The 25,108-nt window shown below is 40.4% G+C and overlaps 1 protein-coding gene across 1 annotated transcript in view; it reads right to left on the bottom strand.

Annotated features, from left to right (window-relative positions):
- Positions 1–3,444: 3,444 nt before the first annotated feature.
- The window catches only part of TENM2 (teneurin transmembrane protein 2), a 730,807-nt gene continuing 709,143 nt past the window's right edge, over positions 3,445–25,108 (bottom strand). Inside the window, exons 28-31 of the mRNA XM_044454098.1 lie at positions 15,576–15,872; positions 10,599–12,213; positions 8,311–8,441; positions 3,445–4,482 (exon numbers count right to left, since the gene is read on the bottom strand). Coding sequence (XP_044310033.1) covers positions 3,721–4,482; positions 8,311–8,441; positions 10,599–12,213; positions 15,576–15,872 — 2,805 coding nt within the window. The 3' untranslated portion in view covers positions 3,445–3,720. The remainder of the gene's footprint in view (positions 4,483–8,310; positions 8,442–10,598; positions 12,214–15,575; positions 15,873–25,108) is intronic.

Below are 25,108 nucleotides of genomic sequence, written 5' to 3'. Positions count from 1 at the left end.
TAAAGGTGAATGTTTTGAAAGCTGCTTTCCTTAGAATTTTCCTTGACATGACAATGTTTTAGGATTGTATGCACTTATGCAAATCTGTAATTTTTTTCAACGAAAAACATTTGCATGCATTTGGGAAGCTTTATTTTGTATTGAAGGGGTGATGAATTGGTGAAATCCCCTTGAAACTGTTTGGGCACTTTGAAGGGGCTGTCACAGTTAAATAAGAGATTCATGATTTCTGGAGAGAAAAAGAAGGGAGAATGGGCCAACAAATGAATAGGGCAAAAAGCACCAATGAATGCAAAAGGGTTCATAATCATGGCTGCGGGGGTGAAGAAGTTTCTCCTCCTGTGGGGGTCCCTTGGGATACTTGGATGGCACATGGAGGAGGCAAGGAACCCAAAGTGAGCCTAATCATCTGTCAGGTATACCATAGGTTGTTCACACAATAACCAACTTGGCTTATTGCCAAGGTGGGTTGTAGTTACATGCAAATAGCCTAGTATCTCAGGCAGAACAGACATTACTTTGAATCCGTATCTGGCCATGATGACTTTTTATTTTTACTTTACAATAAATAAAGCTCAATCTAAATTGTAAGCCTAGTATTAGGTGTAGGGTCTTTTTCCAATCTAGATTGTATCTTGTGCCTCCTCTAGGGCAAAAATGAAAAGGTGTAGCTGCTAGTTGTGACATTAATTCCTATCTTGGTTCTGTGTATGAAAGAAATACTGTAAGCATCAGGTCTCTGTTAGGTCCTATATATATTTCATCCTCTGCTTTACGGATGTTTTTCGCTGTAATTTTGCTCTACTCATGTCAATTCTGTATGCATGAAGTGTTGCATGATGGACAGAATGTAAACGAGAGAGAATGAAGCAACACAAACTCTGAGCAGGAAAACAATGGTGTGTATCCATTTTTTTCCTGGTATTATGCTCTTGAAGCTGGAAAAATAGCAAAAATTGCAACTCAAATGATCAAGGTGCTGCACAACTCTCTTATGAGGAAAAGTTACAAAAGATGGAATTATTTAGCTTAGAGAAAGGGTAAGAGCAGAGAGTTATGCATGCTATGGTGAAAGTGGATAGGAAGATTCTTTTCCGCCATCTTTCATAAAAGAACCCACTGAGGTCATCCTATGAAGTTGATTGGTGGGACATTCGGAGCAGATTAAAAAATACTTCCTCATACAGTGCATGGTTACTATGGAATTTCTACAAAATGGCCACTGATTTGGATGGCGTTAAAGGGGATTGGGCATGTTAATGTAGAAGATTATCAGTAGTTCCTAATTCTAATGGCTATATGGAACTTCATCAGATGCTGAAGAACTTGGGAAGGTCACTATTGCACTCATGTCCTGATTATGGGTTTTGCATTGGCAGCTGGTTGGCCACTGTGTGAACAGAATGGTAGAGTAGATGGAATTTGGGTCTGATTCAGCATGACTCATCTCCTAAAATACTTACTGAAGGAAACTAGTTTTATTTCTGCACAGGAGTTCTCTCTTGGTTTGAACTCGTGGTGGAGAGACTGTTGCCACTCATTTACCTCGCATGCACAAGTTTCAGGCTGTCATTAGACAACACTATAGAATGCACACAAGTATTGTTGAGGGCCGTGAGGGCAGGAAAGGCGCATACTGTCCCTGTCACTCGTAAGATTTTCTTCACTAAACTGCAGCACTTTATTCCTCGCTGTTTGAACACACCTTCCAGTGCTACTAGCTTGTGTTTATTTGGTATTAAATGGGCATACCATTGAGCACTCAAGACAGCTGCAGTCTTCTTCTATTTGATGCTTTCACAAAGAGACTACAAGGGAGTAGAAACTGTCTTCCCTTTACAGGTGGTACCAACACATTTGTGTCAATCAGAAGCACCATTCTGAAATGCTGTGGCAGATGCACTTATATTCTGGAGGAACAATGAACTTATTGCATGTCATGCCAGCACACTATGGCTTGATTTACTCACAGGGCATGTTGTGTTATGCCAGCTGCCATTTTTGCATGGCACCTGAAGCTGGCTGATTTGCTGTGCTGTGCAAACCCAGACAGCAGGGGTTGTTTGGCATCCTTCAAATCCCTAAAGCAAGCTATGGTTATTATCTATGAATTAATGTGCCACACAGGGTCTTGCTGTATGATCTGCCTTTTTTCGGAAGCTTAAGCATAATTGCTTTCATTGATAGCTGTATTTTCATATATAGTATATAATCCTACTGTATGCATACAGTACCTACTGTAAATGATGTATTTTTGGTATGCAGATTGTGCTTTTATGGGTTTGTTGTCTTGAAATTCACCTTCAAAACAATTTAAAAGCTTCTTTCCACTAAATCCTAGCACGGCACCAGAACTGGCAATGGACCAGGCAGCTCTGTATCTTAAAACAGTAGTGAGGGCAATGCTTACAGCAAATACCCCTGTGGGTCTTATTGAGTGAGCAAACTCCTTAATCCACATTGTTATGACAGTGTCATTTCCTTATACAGAATTTGTATTGCTGTTCAAAAGACACTTCCTAAGCATATTTCTAAAACAGAAGACATTAAATTCACAGGGGTTTTAGAGACTTTATTTATGTATAAACAATTTAAACACTTTGCCATAAATTATCTTTGCCTGTCTCTATTCTTTGCTTAGCAGCAAATTAAAATTAATATAAAAACTCAATGAACAATTCATACATGTATATTACAAAAAAGTTCTGTACCAAAGTTCTTATTAGACTTGTTTTTATATATTTTTATTTATTTTTTTTCTCGGTGACCATAATGTGATTGTCTCAGTTTCTCGACCAAACAAACACACTAATAATTTTTCTTTTTAAAATCTGAAACAGTGATTGTGCCTTCTGGCTGATGTATGTACAGGGTGATCTGAATTGGTGCCCATTTGCAATAGTGTTAACACAATGCCCACAGCTCTACTAGAACTGATACCAACAAACTACTGAATCTAAACAGACTACACCCTGTAACTGTGTTATACTGTCCACAATGGAATCTTCAAAGACAAACAGAGTATGAAATTTATCAGCAGTGATTTATAGCCACCATTTTGAATTGAACTTTTCACTCTGCCCTCTTTGAATAAATTAACTTTAGGCCAGACAAAAGCAGGGTCTGAGTGCAAGTGCAGGTTTATATTCCTTAATATATTTCTGTAACTATTTCCAGTGCTCTGCTGCGCCTGTTCTCCTCATTTCTTCCCGTTGCTACACACAAATCACCCCAGAAGTCATGTATTGAATGCACCTGTATTTTGCTTTTAAATGAAAAAAACCTTTAGAATGTTTATCAAACAAGCAGCCTGAAGAATCTTTTCCCATCAGCTGGTCTAGTGGAGGTGGGTGGCCTTCTTGGATTTCTTGAAAGTTTGCTCACATGTGAATGGAGTGAGGTAATATAAGATGAGGCCTTCCTTTTCCATTTTTGTGTTTTGATTTATTTTTCTTTAGACCCAGAACAAGTGGGTAATATTTATGGGGTACCTTGGAATTGGCATGGTTTAAAGTTTTCAGTCTGGCTCTTGTCCACTTCAGGATGTGGATTTTAATCACTTGGACAGCAGCATTGAACTCAAAAAATGTGAGCTTTCTTGCCACTTATTATCCCAAAGTAGCTCAGCCGAGTGCCCCGTTGGTCTTCATCTCCTTAGGAGAGGAGATAACAGTTGTAACTACTGATTCATCCAAGCAAGGATGACAGCAGGTTAATTTGTTACCTCTTTCCCATTTCATTCTGTCTTAAGAATTGGATGTTGCTGCTACTGTCTGCCAGCTCTGGGTACTGCTCTACGGGGAGCACATAGTATCCCTCATAACCTTGAACCCTCCCTGTGCTCAAAAGCTGCTGCTTCTCTCCTTCAGTCCACAGGCGGCTGCCCTCTTTGCCATCCCGCGCCTTCTGCTGCTCTTTGGCCCAGGCTGACCCCAAGGCTCGCTGCCGAGCTTGGTCCAGCACTCTCGCCTTCTCTTCATCCAGTGTGTCAGGAGTCAGGCCATAACGTATGTTAATAAGCAAGGTGGAGTATTGGAATTCAATATTTGTAAACCTTCGAGTCCTTCCATTGATTAGGAGGGTTGGCTGAGACACCGTCACATTGACTCCACTGTCCAGGACCTTACGCCCACTGGTCATAGCCAGGGTGACAAGGTCACTATCGGAGGAGCCGATCTTGACAAAATAGTGGGTGTCCTTTCCTTCGATGCTGTAGTGCATCTTCTCCAGGTAGTAGGCATTGTTAAGCACCGAGGCAACCTTTCGACTGTCTTCTGTTGTGATGCTTGACACTCCTGTGGTCACTCTGCCCTCCTTCACTGCAAACATGATCCCCTTGCCAATAATGGGAGTCGTGGTTGCAAACCAGTGGCCTGCTTTCTCTCTAATATTGGCATGTAGTCTTTTGGATATGACTTGTCCCTCAAGGGCCATGAATGCTTGGTTGTGCCTCTCTGTTGTTTGTTGCACTCCAGTAATTAACTAGAAGAAAATGAAAGGAAAAAAAGTTAACTGACATTATTTGTAACACAGACTAGAAAGCATTTTTAATGCTCATTAAAAGCCCCAGTCACACAAATAATTGCTCTAAGTGATTACTTAATTACAATACCAATAAACTTATGCTGCAATCAAGTATTTCAGCAAGTGCATAAAGATCCCGTGCAATAGGATTATAATATGTCCTGTGCTTCAGTTGCATAGAAAGACAGTTTGGAAACATCAACTGGTACAGAATGCCGCTCCTAGGGGCATTCTGGAATAGGATGCTTTAGGGGCTGGTTGTTCAGAGCATGGGGCACCAATCATGTACCATTTGCACTGGGCTCTGTTAATTTCCAGACTCAGTTTAAAGCAGTAATGTTAACTCCAAAGCTCTAGACTATATGGGACCAGTTCCCTGGAAGAATGGCTTGCACCCTTTATGAACTTGCTGAGGCATTAAAATAATCCTCTGAGGTTCTAGTTACAGGTCCAGCATCAAGATCCATCAGACAGTTGGTGATAAAAACAGGCCTCCTTAGTAATAGGTCCATATTCTTGGAACACTCCCAGAACAGATCTTTAAAACTTAGTTCTTTCAAGCTGCAATCTGTTAGAAGTACTTCTGACTTTCAACTGCTATAGCTTCTAGCTTAAGTAATGAGTTTTATTTTAAAAATTACTTTATGGGTTTAATTATCTTTGCTAAGCTGTGTTAGGATAACTTTTCCTTGCTAGGTGGATATACGTATTTAAAATAAATGCTGTAATATTTTTATATAAATAGATGGTACAATCCCATTAGAATCTGAAGTAAACTGTACATCTGATGAAGGGGCAGAAAATGGCAACCAGGGTGCCTGGGGGATTGAAGCAATGATCCAACAAAGAAATATGATGACTTTGAGTTTTCTATTTGGGAAGAAGCAGGTAAAGGTGATATAAAATTCTGCACACTGTGGAAAAAATGAACAGAGAGAAGCTTTTCTTCCTCTCATAAGACTGAAAACTGGCATTACCCAAGGAAGCAGACAAGAAGAAATAGTCCACAGTACATACAACTGCTGTCACAAGATACGGTGATTCCTACTAGGTGAGGGTGCCAGACCTGTGACCCATAAACTGTGTTGGGCTGGATGCCCAAATTTAGGGACCCAGCTGCAACCTTGGGAAGATGCTGCAAGGTTGAAGCTGGGATTCTGCATCTGGTGTGCCCTGTGCAGCTGGTGCCGTTCTTTGTGCCAGCGGTCGCTCCAAGGCTGCTGGGGGAGGATGAGGAGTAAGGCTCTGTCAGTGGATGGTATAACCTGGGAGTGCCTGAACCTGAACTCCCTTGTGAGCAGGTGCGAAAGCTATATACACCTGGAGAAGCAGGGAGGTGATCTTTGCCTCCATGTTTCTTCTGTTCTCCGTAGGATGTCCATGATCTTCTGAGTTTGGAAGGCTATGGAAACCCCCATTGGATTGTGCCCTAGATAGGGGCAAGATCAATGTATGGAGCATAGGGCCACCATGACACATCCAGGGTTCAGAGTCAGTATGTTTCTAAAGGGCTGTGTCAGCATCTGGTACCCTTGGGCAGCTAGCAAGGTCCACTGCTGTTGCCTAAACCACAAAGCAACTGGATATAGCACCTGCTTAACGTCTTCAATCTAGCATGGCTCTGGAACATTGTGAGAAATGGGGAGCCGCTATACTGAGTGGCCGATGCTGCTTGGTGCATGGGTCACGGCTTGGTGAACCAAGAAAGTGCCACTGAGAGAGGAGATGACATTTTGTCCATAATCCTGGAGGAGAAGGCTGTTGCCCTCATATCCTTTGGACTGATTCAGGAGGCCTCAATTTGTGTTCCCCCGTAAGAAGGAAGCCTTTGCACCACAGGTCCCCTGAAAAAACACCTTTCTTGAGCTAGTATAGATAGGCTGCAACACCATTCCTCATCCTTTCCAGCTGGTTGAGACTTCAATTCCCATTAGTTTCAGCCAGTGTAACAAGTGGTCAGGAATGATGGGATCTGTACTTCAGGATACCAGGTTGGAAAAAGGTTGGGCTAGAAACTTAGTACAGGTACATTGGATACAGAATTTTACCTGAATTAATTCTCCTGCTTGTGCAGATTATAATCTAAGGGGCCTCATGTGCACAGCTGAACTTCTGATTTTCTATCCAGTCTGACAGATAAGCCTCCTTTTATATAATCCTAGAAATGTTTACTCAGAAGTAGTGCCAGGTAATACAGTCTTCGGAGTGTTCCAAAGCCACAGCAAACCTTCTTGTTAATCAAATTGTCCTGTTGCACATGAACAATCCTCAGTACACACCGATGTGAGCTCTCTAGGCGACAGTCCTTTTTATACTTACTTTCTTTGAACGACTAAAAGCTATAGTTTCTGACATCTCCAAACAGCAGCTGCCTGCAAAAGGAGACTGTCTACATCTAGTAACAGGGGTGTAGTTACCTGGATCAGTCTTGACCACTGCTGTGGCTTTCGGCTGCCAAGAACAGCTTTTTCCAACCTGGTGCTCTCAAGGACTATGCCTTCCAGCATCCCTTTGCCAACACCGTCATTGGCAATGCCAGTAGGGACAATGGCAGTTTTAGTCCATCTAGAGGTTACCAAGCTGGAGAAAGCTGGAACAAGATAGTAGTTCCCGTATGATTTGGCAGGGCAAACAATGGTCACCAAACCATCCATCCATCCATCCTTATCCCCCCCTTTTTTTCTTAGAGTGAACTCACAGTGGCTTACATCATTTACCTCCTGCTGCTCTCAAACTTATCTCCACAACAACCACCCTGTGAGGTGGTTGTTTGAGAGTCTGTGATTGGCTCAAAGTCACCCAGTTGGCTCCATGGCTAAGCAGGGACTAGAATCCAGATCTCCTGAGTCAAAATGCAGTCATAGTAACTCAAATGAAATTGTGCCCATGATTCAAGGTACAGTATTTGAAGTGTGTTTGCTGCTAAAACATGATATCATATCCATTTTGACAATTCTCATCACATTAGTAAGTGAAACACAGTAACTTAAAAAGATTTATTACTATATTAATGGAAAGAAATCAGTCCAAAAATATTCCTTCTATTCAAAATGTAACCTTTCTACATTAATCCAAAAGGAAAGCTCCTTCTGATTTTATCTGAAATTATGGAAACATAGAAACAGAGAGAGTCAGAAGGGGTCTCCTGGGCCATCTAGTCTGACCCCTGGCTCTAGCTGGCTCTACTCACGACATGCCCACCATGTGCATGTCCAGCCTATCTTTGAACACTTTGAATTATCTTTGTTTTTGCACCAGAAATAGTTCAACTAATGCTCAAGAAACTGCAGCTGAATTTTTACAAATACTTCTGGGTAATTTTTGAGATATGGCTATTTCATGCCCTTTGTTCAAGTAAATTAAAAAGCAAAGGTGGCAACAGTTCCCAGAAATTGGAGTCCTTCATATTTTCCGGAGAATTTGAATGCATTTCCTTTCAAGCATGCACCTTGATTTCAAGCATGATGCTTTATTAATTCCAGAATAACTACACATCACAATTTATATTACCTACAGAAAAGGTACTTTGTTGAAAGCTATTACAAGACAAATGTATGATCGATTTATTTGGGGGGTTTTGTTTTTCATGGCTAAATTGTATTTAAGCGTATATAATGCAATGCTGGTAATGACTGCATTGACAGCAAAGAAAGGCACACAGTATGAGATCCATCCAATTCAGTTTTCTTCAGGTTTCACTAGTTTTATCTTGTCAACTATGCTTGTCATTGTTAAATTGACAAAATAATGCTAAATGTATTATTGCTAGAGACTACTTCTGCTTACCTGTCCATTTTCACATGCCTGAGACTCTGACAGTTCATAAGGAGGTGGCACAAAGTACATTTTTGCTCTTGGGAAACCAGGTATTATGTTGCTGAGCTGAAAGCCAAACATCACTAACCAGCTCTTCACATCTGAGAATTAAAAATAAATGCATGCATGAGACCTGGAGGTATACAGTCAACATCAGGAACATTGAATATTAACTCCTAATTATAAGCCAGGACAGATTTTTTTCTTGACAGTTTGCATAATAAAAGTGCCCCAGAAGTATGAAGGACAGGAGCTGTGACATTCTTATTAAGACAGAAGGCACTGCCAGGGAGGACTCTGCTCGTTCATAGCAAGCACAGGAACTAACTCTTCTCTAAACTTCCTAAGACGTGCTTTGTGGAAAGCCAGCTGTGTTGTTACTACTGCTACATTCCCACAGCAATTTTCAGTGTACAAAGGCTCTATAATACTTACCTAATCTTGTGCTCTTGCACTTAGTGTTTTGTGGACTAATCTTGACATGGCACTGTGACACTTAGAACAGACAACTGCTTCCAAAGGTTTGACTTCTGCTATCTTCAATATGGAATAAAATTGGGGGCGGGGGAAGGCGGGGGGGGGGGGGCAGAGGAAGGGAATGCCAGTGCCTGCTTCAACGTTCATTCTTTCCCTCCGCAAAAAGGGGTCAGCCCTCCCCGCTAGCTGTGAAAAGTGCGTAGAAGGTCCCAGACAAAAAGAAGGAAGCTGAGATTTATGGAAAGCTGAGCAAACTATTAATTGAGAAAACTGTGTTGAGAAGCCAAGCCACCAGTGATTTAATCAATGTACTGTACGAATGTGTATTTGTATGTGAGAATATTAATACAGCTTCAGTCAAACATAGTTCAGCTACAGTTTGTAAATAAGCCATGTCCAGAGGAATCAAACCAAGCCGATTCTTCTTCACCAAAAGCAGTTTGGGGAAGTTTGGCTCTTAAACATAGGGCTGGGCATGGAGGGACTCCTTTTCCCTGTTCCCATTCCAGCCACTTCCATATTCAAAATGTCTCAGCCTCCCTGTCCCTCTCCTTCTAAGGATGCAGTGTGACTAAACAGTTTTAGGCTATGAATCAGTTCTTTCTCTCTTCATTCCATTCACCAAGGAATATGCTAAGATACAATACATATTCAATGAACACCCTCCACCCCCAAATGTACTAATGTATGCTTCAACTATCTTGAAAGATAATTTACTGTTCCTTGAAGTTTTAACCTCCTTTCAAATTATAGTTGCTACACTGGGGGGTGAATGGGTAAAAATGCTGTAACTTTAATTATGGAACACTGTTCTGAAAGAGTATCTTTTGAATAGATCTTAATTGCCTTTCTTTTAAGAAAGAGAAACCAGCTCAGTACTGTGTGAACCTACTAAGAAACAAATTAGTACCAATGGAATTAAAGTTAGGACTTTGAGCCAAACCTAAAACACACTGTTTATACTTCCTGCATCCAAATGTATGCCTTAACAGTTCTGAATACTTAGAACACTAAAAGTGGTTTTAACATTAAAGTTTCTCATTTTTGCTGAACTAGGTTTAAACTGTAGTTTAAACTGGGATTGATTCTACAGCCCTTCAAGTGTTAGGATATAAATTTTACTTCCTGGACAGTGTCAGGAGCCTGGTTCAGTTCTTAACTTTACCTCTAGTTCATTAGGGTGACTTCTCACAAGAAAATGAAATTAAACAGAGTTTTGGTCTGTTCAGCTGAGGAAATTATAGCACTTCATCTGTAAATCAATGTGAGAGCTACTTATAGGGTGGTATTAGCACACAGTCTTACTGGGTGCTGAACATGAAGCCTTTGACCCAAAGCCTTCAGTATTTTAAGTTGGAAAGTTTACTTCACAGGCATGAAGCTCGGAGGTTCTGCCTATTTGAGCAGTCACTTAGAAGCTACCGCATGGGGCAAACTTGGTGCACAGCTGTCATGTAAGCAAGCTACCAACAAGCTTGAATCCAATCACATGGGCTTAAGGAAATGATTTCAATGCCCTTTATGCCCACAGAAATAGGTACAGGATTGCATCACCATTTTTAAAAACAGAGCTGGAGATGCAATTTCATGGAAAGTTCATGGAAACTTGCTAAGTAAGTTGCATAGTTTCAGTTGCACTGAAGACGAGTTTCCCAGTTTTTTCAAGTAGAAGGATATTGAACTCTTACTTGATACTAAATGATTTGTCCAACTGCAAAATCCCATCTGTAACATCCTTCCACAAGATACCTTAGATTTCTAGACCATGAATTATTTCTCACCTGTCACATAGTTCTTTAAATCCAGTTCATTGCTGAGTGGATTGTTGCTCTTGAACATATACAAGTTGAATGGGGCAGGTTCCTTACCAATGTTTTTCCACATAGTATAGTCCGGGGAGGTCCAGCGTCCAGCCAAAACATCATAATCTCTTTGAGTAAAATGAACCAGTTTTGTTAAGGGATCGTACAGTCCTCCATGAAATCCAATGACTATTTGGAAGTCAGGGTTAGAATCATGATAAATCTCCCCATATGCTGTGTACTGCAGTTGCTTGATCATTAAGCCATTGATACTGAACACTGCCAGCGGTGTACCTGTGTTATCTGAAGCAACATAGTATTCTTCTCCACTGCTGCTTTCCATAGCAAAAAGATGACCTTGCAGATCATAGTAAAGAGAGGTAATTTCTGAATTTGAATGATTATACACATGTGTTACTCTGGTTGGGTTGTGAAGATCAGCATAAAAGTACTGAAGGTGGTGTCCCAAGTTAGTCTTGTAAGATGCCCGTCTTCCTACTCCATCATAACGGTACTGAATACTCCATCCATTTGCTTTATTGTAAGCTCTTGTTAAGAGGCCTTTGGAATTGTACTCAAATATGTCAGAGCCTCTTTGACATAGAAAACCATCATCGTCAATTTTATACTGCATATCACCCAAGCGTGTAATCCTATCTCTGAGATCATAGCGCAGTGGCATCAAGCGGACACTGTTTCCAGGGTTCAACAGATGCAAATTGCCATTTAGATCATAACTATAACGCCAGTTTGGTCTATCATTGACAGCTACACTCTGGAGCTGCCCATCTCCATCATAATCGTAGGTATATTTAGTTGTATTAGCATAAGGCCCAAGTTTCAATTCTCTCTTAGTTACCCTTCCCATGCTGTCATATTGCACCGTCATCCAATACATGAGTGATCGGAACATTTCATACTGAACTTCTTTAATGCGTCCATGTGTATCAAAGTGTTTGCTCAGGGTCATCACAGCTGTGGTGATTATTTGATTTATATCATAATAGATTACCCCAAATTTGCCAAAGTGCTCTACTTTGCCTGAGATTTCATCATAACGATAAAGGTCAACTGGAAGAGGTATCTCACTTATTATAGGCTTGATACTAGCAATTCGAAAACTATTATCATGATAGGTATAATCAAATCTTGCATTGACCATACCTTCCTCAGAGAATCTGTAAATCTGTTTGTCAACCAGAGGGCCAATTTTACGATAGCGGATGGTACAAGAAAAGCCACCGCTCTGTAGGTTAACCATCTTGAGAACTCCTGTGGTTTCATCATATCCAAAAGTCACTGCTGTGCTATCATACACGATCTCCGACAACTTGGATAATTTCCCATATTTGTAGAAAACTTGTCGACCAGTTCCTAAAAAAGATGTTTTCAAAATCCTCCCATCATCACTGTAATCAAAAATCACTGAGGCATTGCTCTCAGGAGGATTATAAATATTTCGAATATAGCCGATAGATGTGTGAGTGGACATACTGTGCCGTGCTATGCTTGGCATAGTGACAGCATGCAGACGGTCTGAAGAGTCATATTCAAAGATGTACTGCCGCTGACTCTGAAGTAGTAGAACCATGGACTATAGAAAAACACAAATAAAAAAATATAAATTGTTTTGTATGGACAAGAATGTGCCAAAATATTACCAGATTATGTGCACTTTTTAGGTATTGTGTTAGTTAAATCTTACTGGAATCTAGTTCTATTTACATTGAGCTGATAATGGATTATAAGATTTCAGTGGAGCTTCTTAGCATAATTCTAGATTATTTAAAAGATTATTAAAATTATTTAAAAAGTGTGGAAAAGACAGAGGTGATATTAGGGTTATGTTACTTTAAAAACCATATAGGATTACATGAAGTTTTTTTTTACCAACCAGAAAAATACATAAATAAGGAAAACCTACTTTGAGTTTTTAATGTTGCTTTCATTTTTATGTGTTGTAAACCACCCTGAGATCTCAAGCTACTGGGCAGCACAGAAATACAATAATAATATTTGCATGAAACTACCCCTGGTGTTGTTACCACATTGGTTGCATCCATGCTAAATAATTAGTAAAGCAAATCAATTCTTAGATATAAAATAAATATTATAAATATTGTGAAAATCTGTATATTTCTCCTATTATATTTAAAATAATATACCCTACCATAATGTTGTAATTTGTACTCAAAAGTTAAATATATGGACAGGGTAGAGCAATGGCACAGGCTATCATGTTGTTGTTGTTATTTCACTGCTATACTGCTCCTTAGTGGAAGTTCTCTGGGCCGTTTACAACAACAGTAGTAGTAGGTAGAATCATATTTATACTGCCCAATAGCCAACAATGTATTAAAATGCAATATAATTCCAGTATACAGAATTCAAAACCGTTTAAATGTCTAAAACAATTAAAATAAAAACTAGACATGTTAAAACAGCTGAAATATTTCATCATATGCCACTGGATGCTGGAGAGCAAAAGGCAGTTTTAACCTGACACTGAAAAGAGGACACTGTTGGCGCTAGGTGGGCCTCAGTTGGCAGATCATTTTATAAATGTGTATGTGGGGGTGGGGGGCAACTGAGAAGGACCGCGTCCTTGTTTTTTTAAATTCTTAAATTATGGTATATGCCCCATGGGCTACTAAACCAAATAAAGTTGAAAACTTGAAACTTGTAAACTGCCCAGGTGATCAGTGCATTCCAGAGACTGATCAGGGTTTTGACAGGAACACCGGCTGAACAGTTCCCTAGAGCCGGCCGGCAACCATCTGGCTTCATTAACCTCTGAGAACAGACCATCTTGATAGGCTCCCCACCCTTGCAGTGGGCAAAGCCATTGCCAGTCTAAACTTCAGCAGATGGTAACAAAGGGACTGAATCAAAGTCCCCCACGTTCAGATCATGGTCCATGTGCTTGGCTGAAAAAAACCCGGCCTAGAGTATGTCCCACTCTGTGTGCTAGATTGATAACATGTTGGAACAGAAGACCCTGAAACGCTGACCTGCCCCAGACATGAATGCTGACATCCCTCCAAACCAATTCCCCAGGGACCTCCGTTCCTGTTGAGCAGTGGGGTGGGTCCTATACCAGCACAATCCCTAATTTGTCCTTCTGGCCCAACACAAGGAGCAAACGCTCTAGATCAATGGTGAGATGAACAGGGAGACTGCAGAGATATACTGAATCCTTACAGGCCACAGCAACCCCGCTCCCCATTACTCAGGTCTACCCTGATGCCAAACAAGCACTCTGCTGGGCACAACTGGGAGCGATTTTCTTCTCCTGGTTCAAGATCTTGGATTTATATGCCAGACTGATTACCTCATCCATAAGCAGATAATGAATGAGAGAGGTCTGCCTTTGCACCATTATGGCGTTTAAAAACAGCACCAAGGACTTGAGGGCATGCTGAGAAGGCACCCATCAAGCCTGTGGGTGCAAGGAGGGCAAGCACACAGCACAGCCGGTCTGGCCTGCCCTCCCCTCACCATGCTCACTCTGCTTCCAGTGTCCCATCTCCCTGTTCCCACTTAAAAGTTAAACATGGCATAAGAAGGAACTTTATTTCATAAATAAGGCTTAGCTCAGAGTTGAGCTAAGTGCTATTGTCAGTCTAGAAAAAGGGAGCCTTTAATTTACTATTTTCTTATCATAAAATGAGTTCATAAGTTGCTTTATGGCAAAGATTTAGCAGCTACACAGAACCTATATATGCATATAGAACCTTGTCCTATGAAAAGATGATGCATTTTGTTAACAGTGCTTAGCAAAGTGTGTTGGTTAGATATGCTCACTGTGTGGTGGTATAGAGGCAGACTGTGGCAGACCATAATTCTTAACCCTGGTATCCTGTATGCTTTAAAAACAAAGTTGTGCTGTAACCGTCACTTCCCAGGACTGTTTCAGAAAACCCTTCTAACATCATAGTCACAGCTCTGGCCTCAGAAGATCTTTCCTGACACCACAGTCCTCCTTTTGGCTACTCCCAGCCACTGTGGAAGTTTTGCAATGCCCCGCTCTACAAGCTTGCAACGCTTGCCTCACAGAGTGGGAGATGCAGTGCTGGGCACGGGGATTATCTGTGGATGCAAAGAAGAAATACAGGCAGCTTGCCTCTACCGTTCCTCGGCTCTTACAAGCAAGAGACCAGCAGGGTTTTAGATAGAACAGAAAATGCAAGATCAGAATGTGCTGCCATACAGGCTCTTCACAGGATTGCTCTCCTAATCTATTTTTGCCTAGAGTTAATGGGGCTGGGTTCCAAGGTAAGGGATAAGCATTTTTGCACTTAAAATATTTCAGCGTTACTAGTATCATTCAATGGAATATTCTCTTTTATGGCAGGCTTGAATGGTGAACAAGCACTTTTGGTTTGTTAGTTTATTTTATCATCCTCAGCATATTTAGTAGAAGGTAACTACCACTAGTTAAAGCACGTCCTGCCTTTATCTAAATATGCATAGAGTTATGTTGTTAGACATTAAGCATCCATGTAGTTTGCACATATTTATGACTACTGGACTGTCAATGCTTGCTTTATAAAGTTGCATGTGTACTCATATGTAAAAGGTAGAGGTTTCCCCATGACATTAAAGTCCAGACATGTCTGACTGTAGGGGTCAGTGCTCATCTCCATTTCCTAGCCGAGGGAGCCAGCGTTTGTCCGCAGACAGTTTCCGTGGTCATGTGGCCGGCATGGCTGAACACCAAGGTGCACGGAATGCTGTTACCTGCCCACCGAAGTGGTACCTTTTTATCTACTTGCATTTGCATGCTTTTGAACTGCAAGGTTGGCAGGAGCTGGGACAGAGCATGGGAGCGTACCCCGTAGTGTGGATTTGAACTGTTGACCTTTCGATCAACCCGCCCAGCAGCTCAGCAGTTTGACCCACTGCGCCACCCACAGTCTCTGTACTCAAATGTAGCTCATAGCAAAATTTACCTACCTTTTCTAAATATGTGTAGCTCCATACTTTTCCATCTGCAAACATGCGAGAAACAATCCTCCCTTGCTTGTCAATATCTGTTCTTTCACTCATGGCACCACGCTGAAGTCCAGCCAGCCGTCCGTTGGAGAAATAAGAGACGTTCACAGCAGCAAGCCCACTGCTGGGTAGCCAGAGAAAAGGGCGCCCCAGCTGATCATAAATAATACGGAGTGTAAACTTCCGGTGATCATCATATATTTTCTCTGTACGAATGTTTCGGTCATAATCAATTGACAGCAAATTCCTTCCATGTACCTAATTATAAAGAAGACATTAGCTTCAATATATAATTTGCCATTCAGGTATACAAGGTAAGAGTGATGCAAAAGAGGGATTTTGTTAATAAGTGAACTAATGTATGAATTCTGTACAAACTCACTCCAAATTCTTCTAAGAAATTTCAATCACATTAAAACAATGACATCTGGTTGTGTTTACACATTGCTCTCATCCTCAAATTACTTACATTGCTTTTAGCAAGGCTTTATGTATGTTTACTCAGAATTAAGTAGCACTCTGTTCTATGGGACTAACTCCCTAGTAAGTGGGTTTAGGACTGGTACATCATAACACAATCTCTCTTCTACAGATGTGTCAAGCAATTATTTCTGAATAATTTGTGCTCAATACACCAGTCTGAGATTATAAATCTTAAAGAGTTACCAAGATTTGTAGGAGCGCATAGTGACCTTTTACAGCACAAGAGGCATTGATCTTTCTACTTATTATGGACTGGACACCAAGACCTGTGTAAGTGCATAAAAAGGGCATGCCTTAGTCCATAGATATTTCTCTTTGAGCAGCTGAACTTCTATGCCCTAACATAGCACAAACCAAGTCTGAAATTCCCCTTGGTTTCAAGACAGCTGCTGTGCTGTTTCTTTTCATAAAAAAGGCTCATTTGTCCATCAGCCTACTTTCATTTTTTTGTTCTGTTTTATTAGCCCACAGAATGCGAATATTATTATGTTAAAAGATTTAATATTCTACCTTTGAGGGTAAAAATATTCTAGCAAAGCTTCTAAAAGTGCAAAATAGCAACAAAACTTCAACACGATAAAATATTAATTAAAATGCAATGCAAAAGCAGACAGTTTAAAATTCCACTCAGGAGAAAAACTAAAACCAGCAAACAAATACAGCTCAAACAACCAATAGATGCCCAGTAAAAACTCTCCTTATAATAGAGCCAAACAAAACAAAGGGACCATTAAAAACAGTCCTAAAAGTACATAATGAGGTGACCTGTTGAACCCTAATTGGAAGTGTATTCTATAGCTGTGGGGCCACAATGTAAAAAGCCCTGTCTCTTATTTATTTATTTAAAACATTTCTATGCCGCCCCCATCGCAACAAAGCCTCAGGGCGGCTCACAACAAAAACAAACAAAAGCATATAAAAATTATACAATAAAAATATTAAAACCCAGTGCATCTCGGCTTAAATTTTTTTTGTTTTTTTAAAACCTACATAATAAATTAACAATTAAAATAAGTTTTAAATAAAAAGGTCTTAGCCTGGCGCCAAAAAACAAATAACTGGGAACTTGATTGTTCTTATTGATGGACACATGAACAGATTGCTGGCTGCTTACGGGCTGGGCAAGTTGCCAAATTAATTGATTAGGATGAGATAATCACAGATCCTTCACCGCCAAAGGCGGTAATACACTTGTAACTACAATGAGCGGATAAAAGATTGTATGAATTTCTGATTCAGTGCAACTTTTTTTTCAAAGATGGCCAGGAAAAACAAAGATCAAGCCAAAAATGGACTTCAGACTATAAATCCATGGCAGGTTGTGAGAGAATCAGGACCCCCAAAGTAACTAAAAGAAACGTAACTTACTCCTTTCAATAGCAGCCGATCTGAAAATGTTGCATTGAATGAAAGTGGCATGAGCAATTTTCACACATAAAGGGTGTTTAGTCTGTACAGGTTATATTTTAATAATTGCAGGACTGAGATCCCTACAAATGATATGCGAGTCCAGATAGTATATATAAATATATGATGGGGAGGGACAGAGCTCCAGACACTGGGAAGAATATACCAGTGGAGGAATCTTGAGCAATTTCCAGTATTTTTTTCCTTCTTTATTCTAAAAGATCAAGCTCTGTTTTCCCTTGTCACCTCTTAAATTCTAACTGTTTTGCCCAGTGGCATCTCTTACTTTACATCCATCATGCTTTTGATACGGGCCCATTCAGCCAGATGAATAGCTTAGCTTCTAAGGGAAATACTGTGCTTCGCTCAGCAAGGTGCAGTATAGCATAAGTCTTGCTTAAGCTATAAATTACTTTTGACTGCTGCCCCAGGGAAGACTGCAAGGGGTGGGAAGGGAAGGACTATTACATGTGCGCCAGCATAGTGGAAGGCCATGTATATCCATGCGCCTGCTGAACATGCATTCATGTCTGATGCGTTGATTCACTGCCAGGAAGCTGCTGCTGCCTTGCTTGGTAACAGGCCAGGGAACTTAGAATCGGCATCCAACGCTGCCAATATTCATTCGTCTGCAGTGCCTCTTTCACAATTGTGGGTAAGATTCTTTGCAGCAAAGGCAGATTGAGAAGAAAGGAAACGTGGACGCTGAAATGCTTTTGCCAGCATTCCTGTAGCAAAGGAAGGAGGGCACTGAAACTGGTACAGACTGCTGGAAGAGGCTGTTAGTGTGCAAAAGAAAGGCAGCGCCCTCCATACCAAAGGGACTGTTAGCATTTTACACACTGTCCCAGTTTTTATTCTTACTCATAAAGATCAAGAGTGTGAAATCAAATAGGGAAAAAAACACAGTATGAAAGAGCAGGCTTCCTTTCCAAAATTTTACTATTGCTACCAAAAAGTTTCTGGAAACAACTTTTCCTGGAGGAAAAATAAGGAAATTAGAGAAGCTTCTAAAGGAGATTTGGAGACTGTATGAAAGCTGTGGGAGGAGGAGAGGATGCAGAAGTCTTTCTGCTGGTGTTAAAGGATGCTGGGTCTGCCCAATACTTTAGCTGAAAAGGCGGCACAACCTACAGACATTACAGGGCAGTCCCCCCATTGCATACACATGCAGAAGCCTGCCCCCCCCCCCCCCGCACCCCAAGTGATGAGACATCCCAAGGACAGTGTTTACCAGGTTTGGCGTCTTCTTTTGTAATATTTGCAATCAGCATATATACTCTTAACTGGCAGCTAATATACTGCACCACACCAATCCCTCTATGAGGGATACAACAGAAGAGGGTTTCAGATCTCGCACCCCACCCTTGGATCACCTTCTGTTTGCTCTTCCTTTTTCTTCTTTCAACTGGCACAAATGTCTTGTCTATGTAACATGGTAGATGTCATTCAGAATATTACAGGAGAATTTCTATTTCCTAGCACTGGCCACCATATAGACACATTTCCTTAGCTGACCTGAGCCATTAATCAGTAATCAGCTTAATGGGTTGGACAAAAGCCTCATTCATAAGTTAAGTGGTAAGGAAAGAGACCTGAGAGACTGGAAGGCAAAAACGAAAGTTGACAGCTAACAATAAGGTTATTCATAATGAGTTAAACAAATGGGAGGAATAGGCTTGGCCTGGACTGATAACATGCCAGTTTACAATCTAAATACCTTGACATGAGCAAAAACCTATAATTTATACAGGAAAATTTACACAATTCTTGATAATGGAAAAGCAACAGACAAGTTGCTTTAAGTCTTTCCTGCTGTTCCCCTTACAATTATCTCAGGGTTTTTATTTTAGTCTCAGATGAAACAGTAACTCCCGATGAAGAAACAAATTCAGAGCAGACTACATCTTAAATGTATGCCAATATGGGTGTGTGTTTGTGTGTGCGCGCATACACAGGTGTGATCTTAAAACGAGAAAGCATAAGAATGCTATGGCTGTGCGCAGAGCAACCCTTGAGGTAATAAGCTTTCAGGTATTATGGTCCTTTAAAGAAAGACCCCATCAGGCCAAACTTTCATGGGGCAGCTGTACTCTAAGAATTGGGCCTTCGTCATGACACCTACTGCATGCCAACAGATGTTATTTTCTTCTCTTTTATTGGCATCAGTTGCTTTCTGTAGATGCAGCCTTTTGAAGGTCATACAATACATATACAACACGTAAAGAGTTTGTGACTTTAGAGTCTTTTAGAAGAGAGAACAGGGGATTGTAGTAACCTTAAATTTAGCATGTGTTACAGCAAATGCTTTAATATAAAAGATAAATAACTGCATTCACTGGAGACAGACCAAAGAATCCAGGCCAACCCTGTAATCTAATAAAGCTTCTTAAGCAATTTAATTGTGAATGAACCATTAATAAAGTAGAAGTCTTTAAATTAGATATCTTTGACAGCAGTGACTACTTAAGAAGTATTCATCAGTTCCTGGGAATTTGTTCTTCAGCTTATATTTTACAGTAGCTTTGATTAAGCAACACTTTCTCTTATCCAAATTTAAACAGCACATCAAACAATATGGAAATAGACCCCAAGCCTTTCTTGAGGACATGAAAGTTATTCTGAATTATTTTCACAGCAAGGGAGAGACCAATTCCCAGCCTAACCCAATCTGCAGGAGTTCAGTTATACACCATGCAGTTTTAAAATTAAAACAACTCCATATTTGTAAGGAAATAATTTTTAATTATTGTTCATTTGCCTCACTCTGATTTTTTCCACTTAATGAAGTAGGTTTCTCTTTACCATGGTTTTCTTTCCTCAGTGGGTAAGTTGTAAAAATCACTATTCATGCAGGATTTCCCTGAAGTTTTGATACTGGCAAATAGGCTGTTGCTAAGGAAACCAAGTAGCTTTAAAAATGAATGTAAGCAAAGAAAGTCTTTCTTCTCCAATTTCTTTCCCCACATTTCAGTGTTGCCCATAAGGAAACAGATTCCGATCTGCTTGCATGGTATGTGTGCATCATGTTAACAGGAAGGAGACCATTGGCACTATTCTGGAGGACAGCTGTTCTTTTGATGTAATCCCGCAAAAAGAAATTGAAAATAGTTTCATGCTTTGGTATTATTGACAAAAATGAGAGGTTCTGATAGGATGGCAATCTAAAGGATTTGCATTATATTTATAGAGTGTCCTAAATAGTATCATACTTTCCTAGCCTTGTTCCATTCCTAGGGAAGAAAGACAGATTGTGGAAAGAAAGGAACAAAGAAAGTATTGTCTCTTTCTTTGGGGTTGTTAATGGAAGCTAGATTCTCTGTGTCACCACACAGAAGTAGTCCTGTGCCCAGCCATTCTCAGATTACAGCAGTCCAATCTTCCTCAGCTGGAGTGAAAGAAGCGCCTCTGACACAAATCAGACTCAGGCTTCTTTGGCACCTGCATTAGGAAAGGCAACGTTGCTTCGCTATGCGGACTGGTTTAGGAGAAGGGAGTAAGAAAAAATATTTTGAAACTGAAAGGAAACATTCTGCACCTATATTGCCTACCTGCTTTATTATCTCCAGTGCAGGCCCTTCCCACAAACAAGCTTCCCCTCTTTCTTCCCCAATGAGAGAGCTATTGTGGCTCAAATGTTGGACTCAGAAGATGTGGATTTTAGCTACCACTCTGCCTTGGATGCCTCTGGACCAGTTACTGACTCTTAGCCTAATTCACCTCACAGGGTTGCTGTGGAGATAGCATAGTGAGACGAGGCTCATAGAAGCTGCCTCCAGCTCCTTGCAAGAGGGGAAAAAGGATGCTGCAGCAGCAACAGCAGTAGCATTTTCTTTGGGGACTACCCACCAGATGCCCTCAAAACCAGCCAATGACTTCCTTACCAGCCTGTCCCTAATCCCCCTCACCCCCAAAAAATCTCTTTAAGGTTGACACTCCAGCCTTAAGGAGAGCGACTGACTGGGCTGAATGGGCTAGAGCCAGTGGAAGCTCTGAGCACCCTGAGGAGGGGTGTAAACGTTGAGGCAAGCAGCACCGCAGATGGCCTTACGTAGGAAGCTTCTCTCCTGAAACAGGTAGCTGAGCCCTGATTGCTCAGGAAAACCAGCAGGGTTAAAACAGGAGAAATCTGGCAGCCAGGTGCTGTTGCTGCTGTCTCTCCTTAGACTCTTGCATGGTCATTAGGAGAAGGCTGTATATGCAGCATCTGGCAGAAGAAAAAGAAACTCTGAGACGACTTGCTTCAAGCTAAAGCTAGCCTGCTCTGACCTCTTTGGTTAACCATCTGAAAGCATGGAAAGAAACTCTGCTCCATAACTGTTGCGAGGGAGAGTAAGATCTATAATGCACTGTTGTAACATTGAAAAATGTGTGCGTTTGCTTGTGAGCACCAAAGCAGCTCACCGACATCGCACACTTGCTCTAAAACATCACTTTCTACTGGCAAAGTAAGAAATACCACAGAGTATAATTGCCATGTCATATTAATTATATGGAAGTCCAAATAAAATGCCAAACTCCCACTCTTACTGGGAACAAGAGTCACACTATTACCAATGCCGTGAGTTACTATTATCTGAAAGCTGTTTTGCTTCCTTCTGCTACCTACACAGTCATCTGTTCTTTCATGCCTGTGTAAGGTGCAATAAACAATTCCTAAGGGTGCTCATGGACTCTTTCAGCAAATATTACTTACATAATGTTAAGGTATACACAAAAGAGAAGCGTCTTCATGGGGGCCTGTGAAAAACAGACTATGCAGCATTCAATTTCTAGCTGATAACTTATTCTGTGAGCAGATACTAATACATGTCTACATAACAAAATTGCAGTATAGACTTATTCTGGAGGTATAATTATGGTTTTTACCCAATAAATAAGAAGCCAAACTTTATGTAGCATAGGTGGAAACAACTCTCTATAGCCACTGAAGAGGGAGTGTGCAGCAGAGGCCTTTGCTACAAGAACATTAATGGTTTAACCAGAGGTCTTTGTGGGGGGGCGGGGGGGGGGTTCAGCTCTGGATCTGGCAAATGACTCACTGTTTCATTTCCCTAGGATTATTCTTGCATATCCATCACTCATAGCCAGGGCCTTGAAACCTTTGGCAATCATAGGTAGAAAATTGAGAATTGCTGCATCTGACCAGGTCCATGTCATCTAGCTTTCACACCCCAACAATTGTCTAGTTTGTCCATGATATCTGATGTCCACTAATGTACTATCTCTGGTCATGAGTCTTCCAACATAGCAAAGTTGTTGAGGGAATTCCTCTAATTCTGTGCAAAATGTATTTTATGGTGCATAACAATGTTCTATTAAGTTTATATAAGCTTTGTGTGTTGTGTGAAGAAGTACTTCCTTTTCTTCAATTACACTCTGGTCTTAAATGCATTTACATGGTTGGCTGAATCCAAAGGTACTTCCAGTATGACTAAATCTGGATCCAATCTACAAACCATAGTCCAAGGTAGGATTAACTGTTTTAAACTCATTAAATAAATGGGCTTCTGCACATTTAAATTCATGTTGGATTGTGGGCAGTGAAAATAGCATAGTTAAGTTCCAGATAATGTCCTAATTAGATTTTTAATTTTTTTTTAAAATGTTCAAAACCCAATTACTATCAAACACATTTGAGAACTGACACAATGAATGCAAATATATATTTAACCATTTCCCACTGTTGGTCTGTCCTATTGCTACTATCACTTTGAATTTTGCAGCTTATATTGATGCTTTTAAGTGCTGCTCCCTGCATTTAGTAAAACCATTACAGAAAAGAAAAATCTCCTTAAATATAGAACACAATTGAATCTTCATGTCTGTTCCTGTACAACAATACAGAAGCAATTTCTGATGCTTGGACAAACCATAAGTCCAAAATATCGATCAGCTCATTCCTCCTCTGAACTTACTGCTTAAATCTATTTTTGTGCCACTGTTCAGTCTGGGATCAAATGAAGTAGTAAGAAAAGAGTGCTTCTGAACATGTGCAGAGACCCAGTCATACTTTCAAAGAGCTGAAAACAGATTTTGCATATTGAGGTTCAAGAGAAAGGCATCTGATTCAAAGGTGTTATTTGTGGGCAAAACTGAGTTCTTGACTATAGAAATTTAGTATGCCACAAAAGCTATAGTTATTTCAAAACAATGTATCAAACCATGGAGCAGGTGCCATGAATACCTTTCTTTGCCTTACTTTTCTGAAAATCTGCTGTTATATTTTGGGTAGACCTCACTATATATTGCAGATCGTGGCTATATTGGGACACCTCTGTAAATCATACGCCTTCATCAATACCCCCAGTCCAGGCATTTCACTCAGGTGTCTGTGCCTAACCTCAGTGGTATGTGTGCCCTTTTGCTATTTCCCAACACAGCTGCTTTTGTTTCATTCACTGTGCACTTTGAAGAAAGCTGAATTAAAATAAATAAGATGCAAATACATTCAATGCTTTCTCTCGTTTTCAAATTGCACTTTCAGTCCATTCAACCTGTTATAATCTCATAGTGATTTTCATTTAAAAGAGCTAAATGGATATGTGATTACTGTTACAGGAACTAACACAAGACAATTAAATACTGAGGTGTTGATAGATAAAGCTTGTGTTTTGATTTGCATATACATGGTGCAAAAAAATCTTTGCTTGGCAAGAATTCAGCTCTAAGACTTGTATGTTTAACTTCTTCTAATTAGCACAAGTGACTCTAATAAGGTTTTACTACTCAGAGTCAGGCTTACAGCCATTTATTTAGGACCTCACTTGTTATTTGGGAGTTTAATAAAATGGCAGAGTTGTTTTCATGCAAGGAAAGAATGCAAGAAGAACAGAAAAGAAAAACCCTAGAATAATTGCTATTAATAATCAGCTTCTGTACTGTACCTATAATGCAGCTTTTATAGAGATCAATTGCATGGCCCAGAGTCAAGACATTACTGATTTTAATCAAATGTCCTACTGGTTTCCCTTATGCAAAACACAAGAGTATGTGACAGTCATTATGGGGAAAGCACCTCTGGTAACACTACATGAAGGGCATCAGCTTCCTCTAAGGTTGAGGCTAAGCTGATGAGAAAGTAACATTTTTAGCATTATTCACTCTGATGTGCTGTAACTAGCAAATAAGGACCTTATTCAACACATCCTAAAACTAATCTCAAGGATGCAGGGCTCAATGCAGCTTGTAAAACAGAATTGAAGAAGACTGACAGGAGGATTTTCTATAGGAAAACTGGAAGGTGTCGGTCAACATTGAACAAGATTTTCAGCGACAGCATATGATACGCTGCAAGCCCCCATCAGTTAATAGTAAGGAGCATTGATATGAACAGACAGAAGTAGCTGCATGCATTAAAATGACAAACAGCAACAACGTACTAAAGAGTAATCTCTAATTGCTGGGAATTTCCCATGCTTCTTTAATCAAAAGGGATGTGTCCATAGAGATCGAGTAAGCCTGTGATATCTTCTTTTCTAATTCAGGTGAAGACTTCTTTTCTAATTCAGCCAGGCTTTTTGGGATGCTTAGTTTGAGTGATATATTGGTCTGGCTTTTCAGGTGTTCCTCTAATGTGATTTTCTTTGTTGTACTGTATTAAT

This window comes from Varanus komodoensis, unplaced genomic scaffold (genome assembly GCF_004798865.1).
Source record: "Varanus komodoensis strain SLA01 unplaced genomic scaffold, ASM479886v1 scaffold7_1, whole genome shotgun sequence".
In the NCBI taxonomy this organism is placed as follows: Eukaryota; Metazoa; Chordata; class Lepidosauria; order Squamata; family Varanidae; genus Varanus; species Varanus komodoensis.
Note: the sequence above shows the minus strand (reverse complement) of the source record. Positions and strands in the feature narration are given on the sequence as shown.